General features: G+C 42.9%; 1 protein-coding gene across 1 annotated transcript in view; it reads left to right on the plus strand.

Annotated features, from left to right (window-relative positions):
* The first annotated feature begins 10,765 nt into the window (after positions 1-10,765).
* Positions 10,766-17,427, plus strand: part of FBXO11 (F-box protein 11) — a 177,984-nt gene continuing 171,322 nt past the window's right edge. The window contains 1 exon segment of the mRNA XM_030557758.1: positions 10,766-11,205. Within this exon segment, the coding sequence (XP_030413618.1) occupies positions 11,100-11,205 (106 nt within the window). The 5' untranslated portion in view covers positions 10,766-11,099.

Consider the following 17,427-nt stretch of genomic DNA (forward strand, 5'->3'; position numbering starts at 1 on the left):
TTAACAGGAGAATTTTAAATTGATTTCAGAGGCCATAGGCCTTGTCATAAATATAAAGGGAAGGGTAACCACCTTTCTGTATACATTACTGTAAAATCCCTCCTGGCCAGAGCCACAAAATCCTTTTACCTGTAAAGAATCTCAGGCAACCTAGCTGGCTCCTGACCAAAAGGACCAATAAGGGGACAAGATACTTTCAAATCTGGGGAGGGGGAAAAGGTTTTGTTTTGTCTGTTCTTTGTTTGTCTGTTCTGTGTGCTTGCTGGAGACAGATCAAGACAGCAAGCAATCCAACTCAATTAGAATTAGTAAGTAATAATAAGGAAATGTGTTAGCTTACTTTTATTTTGGCTTGTGATTTCCTTTGTAGGAGGAGGAGGGAGGTTTATCTCAGGTTTTGTAATTTTAAGGTTTTGCCTAGAGGGGAGATCCTGTATGTTCTTGAGTGTTTCGTTATTCTGTAAAGTACTTACCAGCCCGATTTTATAGAGGTATTCCTTTACCTTTTAATTAAAAAATTCTTCTTTTAAGAATCTGATTGATTTTTCATTGTTTTAAGATCCAAGGGTTTGGGTCTGTGTTCACCTGTACCAATTGGTGAGGATATATTCTCAAGCCTGCCCAGAAAAAGGGGTGTAGAGGTTTGGGGGGATATTTGGGGAAGGTAGGGCTCCAAGTGGCCCTCCCTAAATGTTTGTTTAAATCACTTGGTGGTGGCAGCATTACTTAATCCAAGGAATAGGGGAGTTTTTAACCTAAGATGGTAGAAATAAGCTTAGGGGATATTCATGCGGGTCCTCATATCTGTACCATAAAGTTCAGAGTGGGTAGGGAACCCTGACAGGTCTAATCCAACTCTCACTAACATCAACCAAAAGACTACCCTTGACATATTGGGAATTGGATCATATCCCATCAAAATAAGTGGATTGAAACACCCAGGAAAAGTCTTCACAGTACTAATTGTGGTGCATTAAAAAACAAACCAACCACACACAAACAAGAAAAACAACACCACTTTTTCATTTTTTAGCTTACAATTACAGTTTTAGCTTTGAATTCTTATTTTTGATCCACAATATCAATTGTTTTTCCTGAGAAGATAGAAGAAGTCTGGTTTCATAACACAGGTGTCTACAGTTGCATGAAATTATATGACATTTTCTAGCTCTTGCACCATTCAGCCTAGATTTCAAATTTTTTGTGCCCCAAATTTACAGTTTGGATTAAATAAATTAAGTAAAATGGTGATTCATGACAGAATGCTATCTGGTGTCTTCACATGGCTTTAATAAATTCTCTGCAGACAAGCAAAGTATATTATGGATAGTGCATTCTCTCTCACCTCAGAACATTAAAAGAATCTTCTCTAATAGAGAATGTTTGCACCCTTGATAGCATTAAAATCTTCATTCAGACCACCTTATACTAGTAGTCTTTTCTTTCCTTATAATTTCCTTTTGTAAAATGAGAAAAGCTCAAATTCCTGAGTGCAAGTATAAGGAATTATCTTCTAATGTAAAAGTCACAAGTTGACTTACACCAGAGCAATGAGATTGGAATACAAATAAGACAGTAACCTGAGGATTCTTGATAAGTCACTTTTTTTTATTTCCTCCCCGTTCTTTCGCAATAAGATATTTTACTTTTTTAGCTCAAAGGAATGGACTGCCTTCTCAGTTGAGATTATCTGAGAATATTACTCCTGGGGGAATTCTGCACCAAAAAATTAAAAATTCTGCACATAATATTTTAAAATTTTGCAAAATTCTGCATATTTTATTTGTCAAAATTACAATATAATCACACCAGTTTCCAGTTATTTTTGGTCATTTATTTAAAAATACCTGCCAGCAAGTATGCTTGTAACAATATAGGCAACAATTTTTTTTTGACAAATAGACTCCTTACTAGGCATATTAATACAGAACTGAGTAATAATTTGTTTAAACTACAACACAGAACTTTATTTCCTGCACCCTCCAGAAGCAGGGCAAAGGCCTAGGGGAGTCAGGGGTCACAGAGGAGCTGAGGGAGAGGGAAATAATGGCTGGGAAGGAGCCTAGATGTGAACTTGGAGGGTTGTTGGGTATGGTGGGGAAAAAGTACAGAACAGGGTTTTTTGGGCGGCAGGGAGGGATTGTTAGGGAGCTTCCCCCATGCAGACTCTGGCTAACCCCTAGCCCAGGGATAGGTAACCTATGGCATGGGTGCCGAAGGCAGCATGCAAGCTGAGTTTCAGTGGCACTCACACTGCCTGGGTCCTGGCCACCGGTCCAGGGGGCTCTGCATTTTAATTTAATTTTAAATGAAGCTTCTTAAACATTTTAAAAACCTTATTTACTTTACATACAACAATAGATTAGTTATATATTATAGATTTATAGAAAGAGACCTTCTAAAAACATTAACATGTATTACTGGCACGCAAAACCTTAAATTAGGGTGAATAAATGAAGATTCGGCACACCACTTCTGAAAGTTTGCCAACCCCTGCCCTGCCTCTCCCATTCAGTCAGGCACATCTGCCCCTGTCCCCATGTGTCCTTGCACTCACAAGTGACCACAATCAAGACAGTCATCTGAGACAACTTCCCCCAAAACACAAAGGATTTCAAATGGAAATGCATATTTTTTAAATTTGTGATAGTGCTCAGAATGTCCTTTGTGCTGTCTAAAACATAGTAAGTGGTAGCAGGTGTTGCAAATCTCTTTATGCAGAAAGGGATACAGTAGACCAGCAGAGTATGATGGCCGATGGCTGAAATGCTTGTTAATTCAATGTCTGTCTTTTTTTTCCTTTTGTTTATATTATAAACATTTAATTATAGGGTACTTAGGTGGCTTGTTCCACAAAAACCACCAAACAGCCTTCAAATAGTGGCTGTTTTGCTACTACTATTGACATTAGCTGAATTTGAACCAGTGATGTATCAATACCCAAACCTTGTGCAGCGTTTTTCCCTCAGTAGCAGAGGGGCTGTCTTTCTAAGTTGCCAGGGGTGCTTGACCACTGCCCCAGACCCTGCCCCCACTCCACCCCCTCCCCAAGCATGCCCTGCCCCTGCTCCTCCCCCTGGCACCTCCTGCACACCACTGAACAGCTGATCTGCAGCGGGCGGGAGGTGCTGGGAGGAAGGGGGAAGAGCTGATGCGGAGGCTGCCAGCGGAGGGAGGTGTTGGGGGGAGGGGCTGCCGGTGGGTGGTAGGCACCCACTATTTTTTTCCCCTGTGGATGCACCAGTTTGGGAACATTCATGGAGTCAGCTCCTATGATCAGTAGCTCTCAAACTGCTTTACAAAGGAGGTCAGCATCATCATCTCCATGCATCCGATGATGTGGGCTGTAGTGCACGAAAGCTTATGCTCAAATAAATTTGTTAGTTTCTAAGGTGCCACAAGCACTACTATTCTTTTTGCAGCTACAGACTAACATGGCTGCTACTCTGAAACCTGTCATGTTACAAGTGATATCCAGAAAGGTGAAATGACTTTCCCAATAAGCCTGTTTCAGAGCCAGGAATAGAATCCAGGTCTCTTGAGTCCCAATCAAGTTCTTTATCCATGAAGCCATACTGCCTAGTATGAAAGATTGTCATTTCCAACATTGTTCTGAGCCATTCAGTCATCTTGACTAGAAATCTCCTATCAAGAGGATCTTTGGGCTGAGTGAACATGGGCTACTGAATTATTTTTTCATCCTCAAAGTGCATCTTCCAGGTGCAGCTAAGATCATCCTTTCCTTTATATTGTTAGTCATATCTAGAATTAGCTGAATCCTGTGCCTCTGGAAAAGTAGTTCTTCACTCTTTATATGTCGTTGGGTTGGTTTGTCTTTGTTTTGTCAACTCCTTTCCCCAGTTGCCTCTTACATTCATGAAATGAAAAGAACTTTTGATCTCAGGCAGTATATGTAAACACTTCCACTCCTGCTGAACAAAATTTTAACAATTTATTATTCCTGTAACTTACCTGAAAACCTATCTATTTTCCTAAAACTTTGCAAGTCAATTTTTACCCGCCATTGGAGTATAGTCTTTAGGGGAGTCTTCTGCTGTAACTACATACTCTTGGCTTCTGAAATAAGAAAAAAGGAGAGAGAAAAAAACCTCAAACACATTGTTAACAAATGGTATGTGTTCATATGAAAATCATATAACAAATCTGGTTTCTCTTCTTAGGTTCTGCCCTAAGAAAAGGTTAGTAGAAGCCTAAAGCATACTGTATTTTTTTCTAAATATTTATAATGACTTCCTAGACCAACTGCAAAAAAGCAACAAATCTTGGTGGAAATGATTGCTGAACTTAACTTGTAATCAAAACTACACTTCTAATAATTTTTTACAATCCCAATAACATCACTGGGATTCAAAGCTATTTTGGGAGAGAGTGCTGTCTCTTGAGAATCCGTAAGAGGGGGAAGGGGACAGGGACACGAGGTAGGACACTGTGAAGGCTCTTCCATCAGACATAGAATAGATTTAATAACTAGCAAGACATTTTTTCTTTATCTTGCCACTCTCACAACTGTCACAGAGCCTTCCAGTTCCAACATTCCATCTTTCTTGCATAAAGAATCAAAATAACACTTGAAAACAAGTGTAACAGAGAGGTACAAAATATAACAGGTTGCATGGGGAAGAACACAGTGTTTGGAACCACTTTCAATTACTTATATTTCTGCTGCTGGTTCTGTTTAACTCAGAAGAAATTTTGCACTGGAGCTATGCTGCCAAAAGGCTTAGGCTGCAAGACAGTAGGGAGACAGCAATCACTGTGTAGACAACCCTGCAAAGCTACATCAAAACTACAGTAGCATTAGTGAATCTTTTTTTGTTCAGGAGATTTGAGGGGTCTACCCCCCTGCTTTTGTCAGGAGGGGGCAAACTCCACACTCCCTCACCAGAAAATGCTAGCAAAAATCTGTAAGGGGAACGCTATCTCCCCAGACCCCCTTCCACAGGCTTTCCTATAGCTAGGAATTATGTGGATTTTTGACTTTTTTTTCCGCAAAACCTCTCAAGACTGGCTTGTATACCTCAGTATAATATGAGGGGTAGAGTCTAATGTGTCTGCTGTTAGAGCACAGTACAAGCACTATCACAAGTTTAAAAATATGCATTTCCATTTGAAATCCTGTGTGTTTTGGGAGAGGTTGTCTGAAATGACTGCCCTGATGGTGGTCACTTTGGTGGACATTTCCTTTCCCACCCTTTTTCTGCCTTGCCTATTTGGACTAAGCAGTTTGGGGGCAAGGACCATCTTACTATAGGCAGGTCATCATTACAAACATTCGCCAGCATAGCTATGTCAGGTGGGGGTGCAAGGAGTTAGAATTTTTGCTGATACAGCTATGCCAGTCACAATCTCCTAGCATAGACACGGTTATGCTAACAAAGTATGCTTTTGCCAGTATACCTAATTTCACATGAGAGCAGGAGGGCTGGAACAAGCTATACAATCAAAAGCATATGTTTGCTGGTATAGCTACATGTACACTTATAGCTATGCTGATATACAAGTTTCATTGGTTAAAGGCATGGGGGAAAACGCCACACCCCTGACTGACAGCTATTCTGATAAAAACACCAGTGTACATGCAGTAATGCTGATAGAAAAGTTCTATTATCATTTGTGGAGGTGGTGCTCCTATACCAGCAGAAAAACTCTTTGGGTCAGTGGCCACACTAGGGAGCTATGCTGGCATAGCTATGCCAGCACAAACTCTGTAGCTTAGACATGCCTAGAAACGCTTTGCCCATAAAATATATTAATATACTAGCAAAGCGCTTCTAGTATAGATATGGCCTATCTGTTTTTACAGCAGTTAGTATAGTCAGTTGGGGGTCCTAGATGTTATTGTAATACAATAATAGAAGTATTTTTCCAGTGATTGCAAGAAAGCAGGGAGATGTAACTAAACCCATGCAAAGACAGGTTCACTTTGGTTTAATGCTACAATAGGGTATGATCGATCTCTGAACAAAACTTGTTTGGTTTGAGCATTGGCCTGCTAAACCCAGGGTTGTGAGTTCAATCCCTGAGCGGGCCATTTGGGGATTGGCCCTGCTTTGAGCAGGGGGTTGGACTAGATGATCTCCTGAGGTCCCTTCCAACACTAATAATCTATGATACTCTAAGATCACATCTCAGATTTCAGAGCCACAGATGAATAAAGATGGTCATTGCTGGAGGATAGAGTAGATTCCACGTTTTGTTATTAGAAGAGATACAGCTAAAGTTAAGGTTGTTTTGGTTAAATTAACTGTACATCTCCAAGCTTTCTAATGTTTGGGTGTGTTAAAAATGTGATCTTTAAACAAAAAAATTCAGCCTAAGCTTTACTGTTATGCTGGAGAAACTATAGTATTCTTATTTTTTTTTCTTTAAGTCACTGATGAATGTTTACTATTTTAATTTAACATTTAGGGTTTTTTTGCCAGGAATTTATTTACCTTATAAAGTGTAAAAATTGCTTAGCAACATGAGTTTCTGTACAAGCTTGTTTTATCCCCCTCCCAGAATGTGACTCTCTAGCACAGTTCACTCCCACAATCAGTTCTCATTCTCCTCACCACCAACCCAAACCACTTGGTTCCATAAACTATACATACATATAGATATACACACACACCCCATACAACATACACACACACTGAAACAGTTTATAAGAAAAATCCACAGAGGCTGTAATGTATCCTGAAATGGCTTATAACTAAGTTTTGTCAAGTACCCCAACACTGGTCAAAGGCTCCAGTTCTCAGCATGACCAACATATTATCAATATTTGAGATCCTCATTTGAAAAAAGTATCCTAAGTGTCCACCCTGATTTGGCTTTAAGCTTTTTCAGTAAAGCTCTATGCTAACCTATCAATTTGAACCTTCAGACAGATTGATTTCGTTCTGGCAAAATTAGATCATAGATCTGGAGGCTGCCTTTCAGCAACTCATGTCCAAATCTTAAAAGTAGGGCCCAACCAAATTCATGGTCCATTTTGGGTCAATTTCAGTCATAGGATTTTTAAAATTGTAAATATCGTTGATTTCAGATATTTAAATCTGAAATTTCATGGTGTTGTAATTGTAGGGGTCCTGACCCAAAAAAGGAGTTGTGGGGAGGATGCAAGGTTATTGTAGGGGGGTTTGCAGTACTGTTACCCTTACTTCTGCACTGCTGCTGGCGGCAGAACTGCCAGCAGAGCTGGGTGGCCAGCGCTGCCACCAGCAGAAGCGCAGAAGGATGGCATGGAATGATATTGCCACTCTTACTTCTGCACTGCTGCCTTCAGAGCTGGGTCCTTGGTCAGCAGCTGCCACTCTCTGGCTGCCTAGCTCTGAATGCAGCACAAAAGTAAGATTGGCTATACTGTGACCCCTTAAAATAACCTTGACTCTGCTGCAACTCCCTTTTGGGTCGGGACCCCAATTTGAGAAACGCTGGTCTCTCCTGTGAAATCTGCATAGTATATGGTAAAAGCACACAAGATCAGATTTAATGGGGAGAGACCAGCTTTCACAGTCATAAAGCATTTTTTATGACCATGAATTTGGTAGGGCCTACTTAAAACCAAAGCACTAAAAGTAAAGGAGTATACTGGTAGTGAAGAATTTTAAATAATGAGCTGGGACACCAAGATTTCACAGCTTAGAGCTAGGTTTAAAGGAAAAAGGAATTTATATCAGGGATCTCAAACTCAAGATGACCATGAGGACCACATGAAGATTAGTACATTGGCCCGAGGGCCACATTACTGACACCCCCCCGACTGCCCTGATCCCCGGCCCCACTCAACCCCTTCCATGAGGCCATACCCCTGCCCCGCCTCTTCCCACCCCTTCACTGCCCCCATTCCAACCCCTTCCCCAAAATCCCAACCCCAACTCCGCCCCCTCCCTGCCCCCAGAGGGTGCAGGAGGGATGTGGCAGGGGCTCAGGGCAGGGAGTTGGGGTGTGGGGTGCAGGAGAGAAGAGGGGTGCAGGGGGGGTCAGGGCAGGGGGTCAGGGTTTGGGGTGCAGGAGGGGTGTGGCAGGGGACTCAGGGCAGGGAGTTGGGGTGTGAGGTGCAGGAGGGGTGAAGGGTGCGGCAGGGAGTTCAGGGAAGGGGGTTGGGTGCAGGGTGCAGCAGGGTGCAGGGTACGGCAGGGGGTCAGGGTAGTGGGTTGGGGTGTGGCAGGGGGTCAGGGTGTGGCAAGCGTCTCAGGAAGGGGGGTTCGACTGCAGGAGTGGCTCAGGGGGCAGACTCTGACCCACCCCTCTCCCGGGGGCAGGGCAGGCTCCCTGCCTGTCTACCCTGCCCCTGCGCTGCTCCGGGAAGCGGCTGGGTTGGAATGTGGGGGAAGAGAGGTGCAGGGGTGTGTGTTGCTGTTGCTTCAGGTACCACCCCCAGCATCTCCCATTGGCCAGGAACAGGCCAGAGCTGCTCTAGGTAAACACTGGTGGAGGGTGTGGGGGCCGCAAGAAGCTTGCAGGCCACAGAAAATAACGTACGGCCCACGGGCCGTGTGTTTGAGACCCGTGAGCGAGATAGGACATCTATAAAATTACAATATTGTATTTAAAGATTTGCAAGTTTTCAGAAGTTATGTTTGTACCTTATATTGTCATCTGAGTTTTAAAATCAAGTGATTATGAAAGCAGGAGTATTCAAATGATTATTTAAAGGAGAGCAATATAAAAATTTCTCAGAAGCCTTACAACCAAGATTTAAATTTGGTAAAATTCTGCAGACTAGATCAAGCTCCAGACAAAAGCACAGTTTTGTTACAAATTTTTTTCTTCTGAGAACAGTGGAATTATAATCATGCTGGCACGCAGAGCCTTTTTGGAATGGACAAAGTGGACTAGACCCAAATAAGAAATTGGCAATAATTCTGAGTGAAAGTTCTTTTCTCTTCCTACAAATAAAGTTATCTTTCTACAGATAAAATAATGTAATTTATTTCTCATCTCTCTGCTTTCAATGAAAGAGGCAGAGTTAGCATTCTTTTTTCAGGCAAGAGGAAAAACTATACTGATTTGTTGACCACTTCTCAAGGCAACAAAATGGTACAGGCCACAGTATATACTGCTCAATAGATGGCATCTTGTTGTCACACAAAGTTGTTAAAATAAATTTTACCATTATATTAGGCTAAACCTGAAACACACCAAGAGAAAAAGTCTTTGAATTCAGATTTGATTTTTTTTAGAATAACTGTTGTTTCCTAGAGCCTATGCGACTTTCACTTGTTCACCTGGAACAAATTTACCTTCAGCCTGGAATTCTTTTGAGTCTTCAGTAACTATTTGCTTACACTTAGCATAGCTAACAAGTGTTTGTTGTGAAGCTCTGACATAAAATAGTGGAAGGCTTTGCAAGGATCAGGGCCTGGGTAAACAAAAAGAACTCAAGTGTTTATACTTAAGCATGCCTGCTTGCAGGATTGAGGCGATAGTCTTAAGGGAGTAACTTTGGAGACAGCAAATGATTTTCCTCATATTGCTACCATTTCCACAGGATATGTATTCTTTATACAAAAGAAAAATAAATGTAACTCATTTCATTGGTTTCTGGTCTGAAGACCCCTGTTGACTACCAGCCATGATAAGCAGTGATTATTTTAAAAAGTGTAAGTCTGAAACACTGGAACAAGACCAATAATATATTGTTATATTTAGTGAAAAATAATACAAGTGAGAATTTGTAAGAGGAAGATATACATTCCTGGGATGGAAGAGTTGCTGAACAGAATCCAGCAATAGGTAGGCATTGAGTGGAAACCAAGGAAACCCCCACCCCAAGCCACTGAGGCCAAGTACACATCTAACAGTTACCAGGGCACACAATACACACAACAAGGCATTTTAGTCAATCATTTCATGTCTCCCTGCCTACCATTTTATACATTACATTAGCTGAAGGTTCTGAACGCTTACTCTCCCACCACACTTCCTCTTTTGTTGCTGCTCCACACTGCTACCAAAAATAGCAGGCTCTGTAGAGACGCAACTGGAATCGTAACCTGCTCTCTGAAGATTCACATAAACCCAATCTGCTTAAATAGCTGCTCTCTTCACTTTGTTGCTCCAGGAACCGATTAATCACTTCTCTCCATGAGATCACCAACTATATCTACGCTATTATTATTTCCACCCTACATTTTTCCTCCTCCCACAAAGAAATGTATCTAGCCTCCCTTCTTAAATGCCAAACCTTCACCCCTCTCTTCCAACTTCTTCTTCCAGAGGCACACACATCTATGATCCTTTCATAGATATTGCTGCTGTTACCACCAGTCATTCAAGAACTCGTTCTGCTTCCACTAAGAAAGGCATTTGTAAGCCTTGTGAACAAACCATTACTGCTTTCAACTCCCCTAAAAAAAGCCCCCTTTCCCCTCCTCCTCCTCTCCCCCAAAGCATCATCCTTTGTAATCCAAACCCTTATATCCCGCTTCCGCCAAACACGTCTAGGCCTCTTCTCTCACAGTGTCTGTACAGAACTCCCCTCATAAACACTAAGCCCCAACAGCTACCACCCAGCCCCCTCTTCTATCTCCCACAACACCTCGTATCTCCCCTATGGGGTGTGTGTGTCCCAAACCCTTGGTTTATATGCTGCTTCTGCCTCCAGCCACCCCACCCCGCTCACCCCAGAACCCCCTCCCCACTTTGGCTATGATGAAAGCTGCTAAGTGATTGGCTGCGAGACTGCCTTCTCTCTGTGTGGGAGGTGCTGATTGGTGGAGAGCGGCCGCGAGTGGTTGCCTCTCACTGAGTGTCTCAGGCAGTGTCAATGGCTCCTCCTGCCACGGAGCAGCTACAGTCTTGAGGATTGCGGGGCTCCTTTAAGAGAGGGTTTTGGGGGGGCTGGGGAGGGGGGAAGCGGAGCGAACATCCCCCATAGCGAGCGCCCGGGAGACCCAGGCGGCCCCTGTTCCTCCATAGCGAGCCGGGGAGGAGACGGCAGCAGCGGCGGGACCCGCAACTGGAGACACCCCCCACGCCGCCGCCGTGAAGCGGCCACCCCCGGGGCCCCCCTATCCCCCCCCGAAGAGGCACCGTTTGTCGGAGGATCAACCCCCCCCTCCCCTTCCGCCACCCACACGAGCCGGCAAATGAACTCGGTCCGAGCCGCCAACAGGAGACCCAGGCGAGTGTCCAGGCCGCGCCCGGTGCTGCAGCAGCAGGAGAGAAACAACGCAGCCGCCGCCGGGGAACGGGGTAAGCGAGCCTGGCTGCGGCGCGGAGGGGCCCTGCCCGAGGGGAAGCGGGAGGCCGGGGTGGTAAAGCTCCCTCCCCGCGTCGCCCGGCCATGGACCGCCAGGAAAAGCCCAGGCTGCTTCACCCTTGGCTCCTGCTCAGGCCGCGCTTTGTTTGGCTTGGGCTCTGCCCCGGCTAGGGCTGCTGGGCCCTACAGCCGGGCGGCGGCGGCAGGGACGAGGCTCGGCTCTTCCCCAGTTCCGGGGAGGGTCCCCCCCCGCATGCGGGGGCCGCAGCTGCTCCCCTTTCTCCCCGGGGAGCCCCTCATTGAGGTCTGTGGGCGATCTGCTAGAGCTAGGAGGAGAAGGGCACAGCGACCCCCGTGATGCGGGGTGAGGGACTAGCCCCCTGGGCTGAGGGGGATCCGCTATGCCTGGGGACATGAGGAGATAGTAACCAGGCGGCTGGGGTAACCGAGTAACTTGTGTTGACACCGTCTCCTCTTCTCCACCCCCATCGTTTAAATGGTGTCTCAGAGAGACAGCGGCAGCCGCCGCGGCTCCTCTCTCTGCCTCTTCCCAGTCTCCTGAGCCGCACAATGTTTGCTGCGCAGTTTGGATTCAGTGCTTTGGTTACACAGCCCCGAAGGGGGAGGGGGACCTATTACAGCGAACCATTTCAGTGTAACACATCGGCCATTTATTTACCTCCACCTCGCAACTCTTTTCTCCCTTCACCCGATATCCCCTCACCACGTTTGTTCCTGCTGAGAAAAGCTAGTGTCAGGATCCGGGGTGGGAAACGGTAGGTGCTGACCAAATGCATCTGAACCCTGATTGTTTTGTGTGTGTATGTCGGTCCAGGGCCTAGTGCAGAAATGTCAATTTGAACCTAATCAGGGCAGCACCATTGTCTAAAAGGGCTGAGAATTCACCGAGGTGGGATTCCGCCTCTAATGGAGATGGTAGCGGAAACGCTGGAGCCCAGGTTTTATTTTTTGTTTTTTGTTTGGAAGGAGAATGATTCCTTGATCACTTAGCTCTGTAACTGTTGCCATATTAATTAGCTGGTATGTGTGTACAGTATTTTCTGGGGGTATATTTTAAAGGAGAGATGGTGGTGGGATTGAAGGAGACATTTTGCACGTCTTCTCTGGTTGATTGGATTTTATTTTTTTTACACATTGGCTGTCACACCTCTCGCCTGATAAAGGGAACTGATCTGTGATGCTGTTAAGATGTACAAATGTCTTTTTAAAATAAAAGGTTTCATTGTGAGCTGAATGTCTTTTGTTTCTGAGTATCTGGGATGTTACATTAGAAGCAAAATATATTCACAACAGAGATACATTATGTTTGCATAAAAACACTAAACTGTATAAAAATGAAGTAAAGCATTTAAGATGAAATATTTTAAATTCTCTATTTCTCCCTTCTCTTCTCTTCTTTTCCTTCCTCCTTCTCTATGTCCCCACCACCACCACCACCACACACTGGTCAGAGCAAGGAATGTTACTCAGAGCAGATCATTGTATATGTAACTAGAGGATGTGATGTCTTATGCCCAATTATGGAGTTTGTGTAAACCTTTACAAATCTTCCTCAGTAATTATATAATTAAAATGACTTTTCTGATAAACTGATATTTAAAACATTTTTATTTCCTTCTTTTGTATGACACTTTCATCTCCTATGTTATGCATAATGTAAGGTTTGATTTTTTTTTTTTAATTCTCCTGGGTTGATTGTTTTTAAAAACAGAATAATTTTGTAAAAGAGAAAAATTACATAGTTATAGGTAAATGGCTATGACTATTCAACCTTAGTGTTCTGCTAATCATCTCAAATTCTACTAATTTGTTAATTATATGAGCAGAAACTTTTTCAGTTAGAATGCCAGGCTGTAAATTAATTAGTCACGTTACATATTTGAGGAGGTCTGTGTACCCTAAAATTCTTGGACTACTTATTTAATGTTGTTTACCACCTACTGATGATGAAGGAACTACACCTCTACCTCGATATAATGCTGTCCTTGGGAGCCAAAAAATCTTACCACATTATAGGTGAACTTGGTTTAATCAATAGGTTATATTGAACTTGCTTTGATCCACTGGAGTGCGCAGCCCCCCCCCCCGTTTTACACTGCTTTATATCCAAATTCGTGTTGTATTGGGTGGCGTTATATCGAGGTAGTGGTGTGTAACAACATCAAGTTTCACTGTTTGTTTGAACTTTTTTTCCCCTCTTCCACTTTGTAAGTTTGGCTTGATCCCAATCTGATTATAAATTGTTGGATGTTATGTCAGTTTTATACTAACATTTAGAGCATCTCTGCCATGCTTGTTTTTTTCGTAGAGGTGTAAGAACCTGAACCAATATTCATGGAAGTTAACAGGAGCTTTTCCAATGGCTTTCAAGGGAGTAGGACTGGACAATATTGAGGATAGTCAATAAAGTAAATAAAATATTAAGGGATTAGAGAAATGTCATTATATAAATCAATGGTGTATTTTCATTTTTATTACTACCTTCAGTTTTGGTCATCATCTGAATAAAAGTAATAGAGAAATGAGCAATGTAAAATTATTAGTAAAAGGCTTGCATCTGAAAAGAAAGATATATAATACTGGGATCTGGTTTAGAAATAAGAGGAGCAAATGTGATGATGTATAAAATAATGAATGGTATTTATTTGTCTCATGCCTTAATATAGAACCAACTTTTAGGGATGTAAATAAAAAATAAAGTTTTTAATGCCTTGTACTGTTTATCTGTACAACTCCTTATTGCTTGAGACAAATGGTGTTGTTTATATAGAGATCAGACCTTTTATATATTGGTGCTTTACAGCCACAACAGCAACAACATTTTAAACAAACTTGAGTAATAACTAAAGGTTATACCTCCTGCTACAGGAAATGAATGGATTACTAGGTGGAATCAAAAAGCAGTCTTTCACCCATGGTACATTATAGAGGTTTGAACTACAAGGGGTTTGCCAACGCTTTGCTGTGTGACTTGACACAACCCAGTCATGGGCATTTGTATTCTGGTATTTCATATCTGCAGTGTAGCAGGGCCACCTAGAGGATTCCGGGGGCCTGGGGCCATCGGCGGCAGGCGGCTCCAGTGGACCTCCCGCAGGCATGCCTGCGGAGGGTCCGCTGGTCCCGCAGCTCCAGTGGAGCATCCGCAGGCACGCCTGCAGGAGGTCCACCGGAGCTGCGGGACCAGCGGACCCTCCGCAGCCATGCCTGTGGGAGGTCCACCGGAGCCGTGGGACCGGCAAGCGGCAGGGGGCCCCCCGCGCGGCGAAATGTCTAGAGCCAGCCTTGTTCGGCGGCAGGAGGCCCTTCCGTTCTGGGACCCGCCGCTGAAGTGCCCCGAAGACCCGTGGTGGGGGCCCCCCGCTGGCGAATTACCGCCGAAGCGGGACCTGCCGCCGAAGTGCAGCCCGCTCTTCGGCGGTAATTCGGTGGCGGGGGGCCCTGCCGCGGGTCTTGGGAGCACTTCGGCAGCGGGTCCATGAACGGAAGGCCCCCCCGCCGCCGAATTACTGCCGAAGACCGGGTTGCACTTCGGTGGCAGGTCCTGCTTCGGTGGTAATGCGATGGCGGAGGGTTCTTCTGCCCCAGAGCGGAAGGACTCCCCCGCCAGCGAAGACCGGGAGTGGAAGAAGCTCCGGGACCCGGCCCCGCAAGAGTTTTCTGGGGCCCCCGAGCGAGTGAAGGACCCCACTCCAGGGGCCCCTAAAAACTCTCGTGGGGGCCTCTGCGGAGCCCAGGGCCTGGGGCAAATTGCCCCTCTTGCCTGCCTTCCCCCCCCCCCCCCCCCGGGCGGCCCTGCAGTGTAGTATCGTCATGGTATCTCCACATTATAAACTATTAGATCACAGAAGCTGATAACCAGTGGGTTCTTTTGTTTGCAATGTGAAAAGAACATAATCATAAGCAAATGCAAATCAAATAAAATAAACCTGTTCCAGCATATATAACTGTGTCATTTAGCTGTGATGTGGTTAAGGCTATGGTGTAGTTGAGTCCTTTCATCTTCCTCTGAAACATGTGGGACAGACTTCTTTCAGAGACAGGATACTGGACTAGATGGACTTTTTGTTCCATGTTAAATATTACCACATTTCCTGTGTAGTACCATTGTTCACTAATAGTAATAATTGTTATAATTTGTGAAAGAAAACAAAGTTAGGCCATATTTAAAAATTCTTGCTCAGTACATAGCTTAAAACTGTTAGCGTGAGAAGTGGCACAGAAGATATGTGTTTTTTCCCCTTGTTTGCAAAAAGCAGCTGTTTATATACACATATATATATATATATATATATATATTCATTCATTCATTCATTCTTTGTGTCTTAGTCCTGCATATGCTACTGGGTGTAATCCCATTGAAGCCCAGGGGTTATGTCCAGAACCAAGTTTTTAATGGAATTGAGGATCCTATATTGTAAACTGAAAGTATACCTTGCAAGTTTGTTTGATTTTTTTATTCTGCCTGTATCTTTACCAGTGATGATTTCATATTTTCTTCCAGTTAACTGACGATAATAATAAAAAATTAAATGGTGTAGAGCCAATAACATTGGCATAACAAAAGGTGTGTGTTAAAATTGATTTTATTTTGGTGTGTTTGTGTGAACACTCTTATTTTGGAATAAAAGTGGCTAAAATCAGTTCAGTCACTTTTATTGTGAAATAAGAGTGTCTACACACAAACTTGCACCAAAATAACTGAATCAATTTCAGTTTGTGTATAGATCAGCTCCAAGATGTCAAGAAATCAGAGAGAGATACTAGAGGTAGAAAGAAATTTAATGTCAATTTTTCGTGTTCCTTAAAAATCATATGTGGCTAAGAAAAGGTGATTTGTTTATACAGGGATCTGTATTCCTTATTCCTCTAAAGGGAAATTTTGAAAAAGTATCTTAAATAAAATTAGTGAAAGTTATACACTCGGTTCTCCAGTACTGCTTTGGGCCCAAATTCTGTGTTGTGAATTGTGGGATGCAGGTTTTGATGCCTAAGTTAGTAAAAATACTGTCACGCTGTTGTTGAAAAATCAAAGGCAAGTTTGTTCATTGTCCTTATCAAGACATTATCCCTCATCTAGTGGCCACAAAGACATTGATTTGAGAATAGTTGGGCCTCATATGCCAACACACAGGGTTCCCACTCTCCCTCATTTTGTGTGTACGCTTGGTTTTATTTTTATTTTGTGTGTGTGTGTGTGTAATCCTAAACCTTACTTATTTTGGTTCTGGCTTACAAAAGCTTTTATTTTTCATAGTTGCTTAAATTTCCTTTTTTATAGATTAAAAGAGAGAAATCTATGTATCTAAAAGGGTGTCATAAGGATAGAACAAGAAGCAATGGGCTTAAACTGCAGCAAGGGAGGTTTAGGTTGGACATTAGGAAAAAGTTCCTAACTGTCAGAGTGGTTAAACATTGGAATAAACTGCCTAGGGAGGTTGTGGAATCTCCATCTTCGGAGATATTTAAGAGTAGATTAGATAAATGTCTATCAGGGATGGTCTGGACAGTATTTGGTCCTGCCATGAGGGCAGGGGACTGGATTCGATGACCTCTCGAGGTCACTTCCAGTCCTAGAGTCTATGAATCTATGTTTATATATACAGAGACAAGCAAATACATTTCTGTAACATTGCTAAATTTTGTTATGTGATTGTTTTTTATTTTACTTTTTTTAATAAGAAACAAAGCCAAATATATTTGATGTAGGAAAAATAATTCAATAACATGTGATGTATGTAGACTACATATCCACAGTAAGGACAAAGAATAAGATATACATGTTAATAGGAAAAATATTTTGTTTTGGAATAGGTATTGTAGAGTAAAAGTGATCAAGAAAAAGTAATGTTTATTACCTGTTTGATATTGTCATTACTTAATCTTTTGACATTGTTTGTTACACTTGTCTCATAATTGTTATACTTTGGCTAGTTTTTAGCCTAAAATCTCCATTGGTAGTTTTGAGTGGTGTATGTAGTGGTGTAAATATGCCTGGTGAGTTTATTACTTGCATATATGATCGGTACATAGCTCAGACATCTTTGTTTTAGTTCTTTACTGATCAGTGAAATTAGTCTCCTATGAATATCAGAGAAAACAGTAAGTTAAATAACCTCTGAAACATTGCTTTCTATAGTTTTAAAATGTAGCATTTTTTACAAAGTTTTTAAAAGGAGACTTTTAAAATTTTG

The sequence above is a fragment of the Gopherus evgoodei genome, chromosome 3, assembly GCF_007399415.2.
Source record: "Gopherus evgoodei ecotype Sinaloan lineage chromosome 3, rGopEvg1_v1.p, whole genome shotgun sequence".
Classification (NCBI taxonomy): Eukaryota; Metazoa; Chordata; order Testudines; family Testudinidae; genus Gopherus; species Gopherus evgoodei.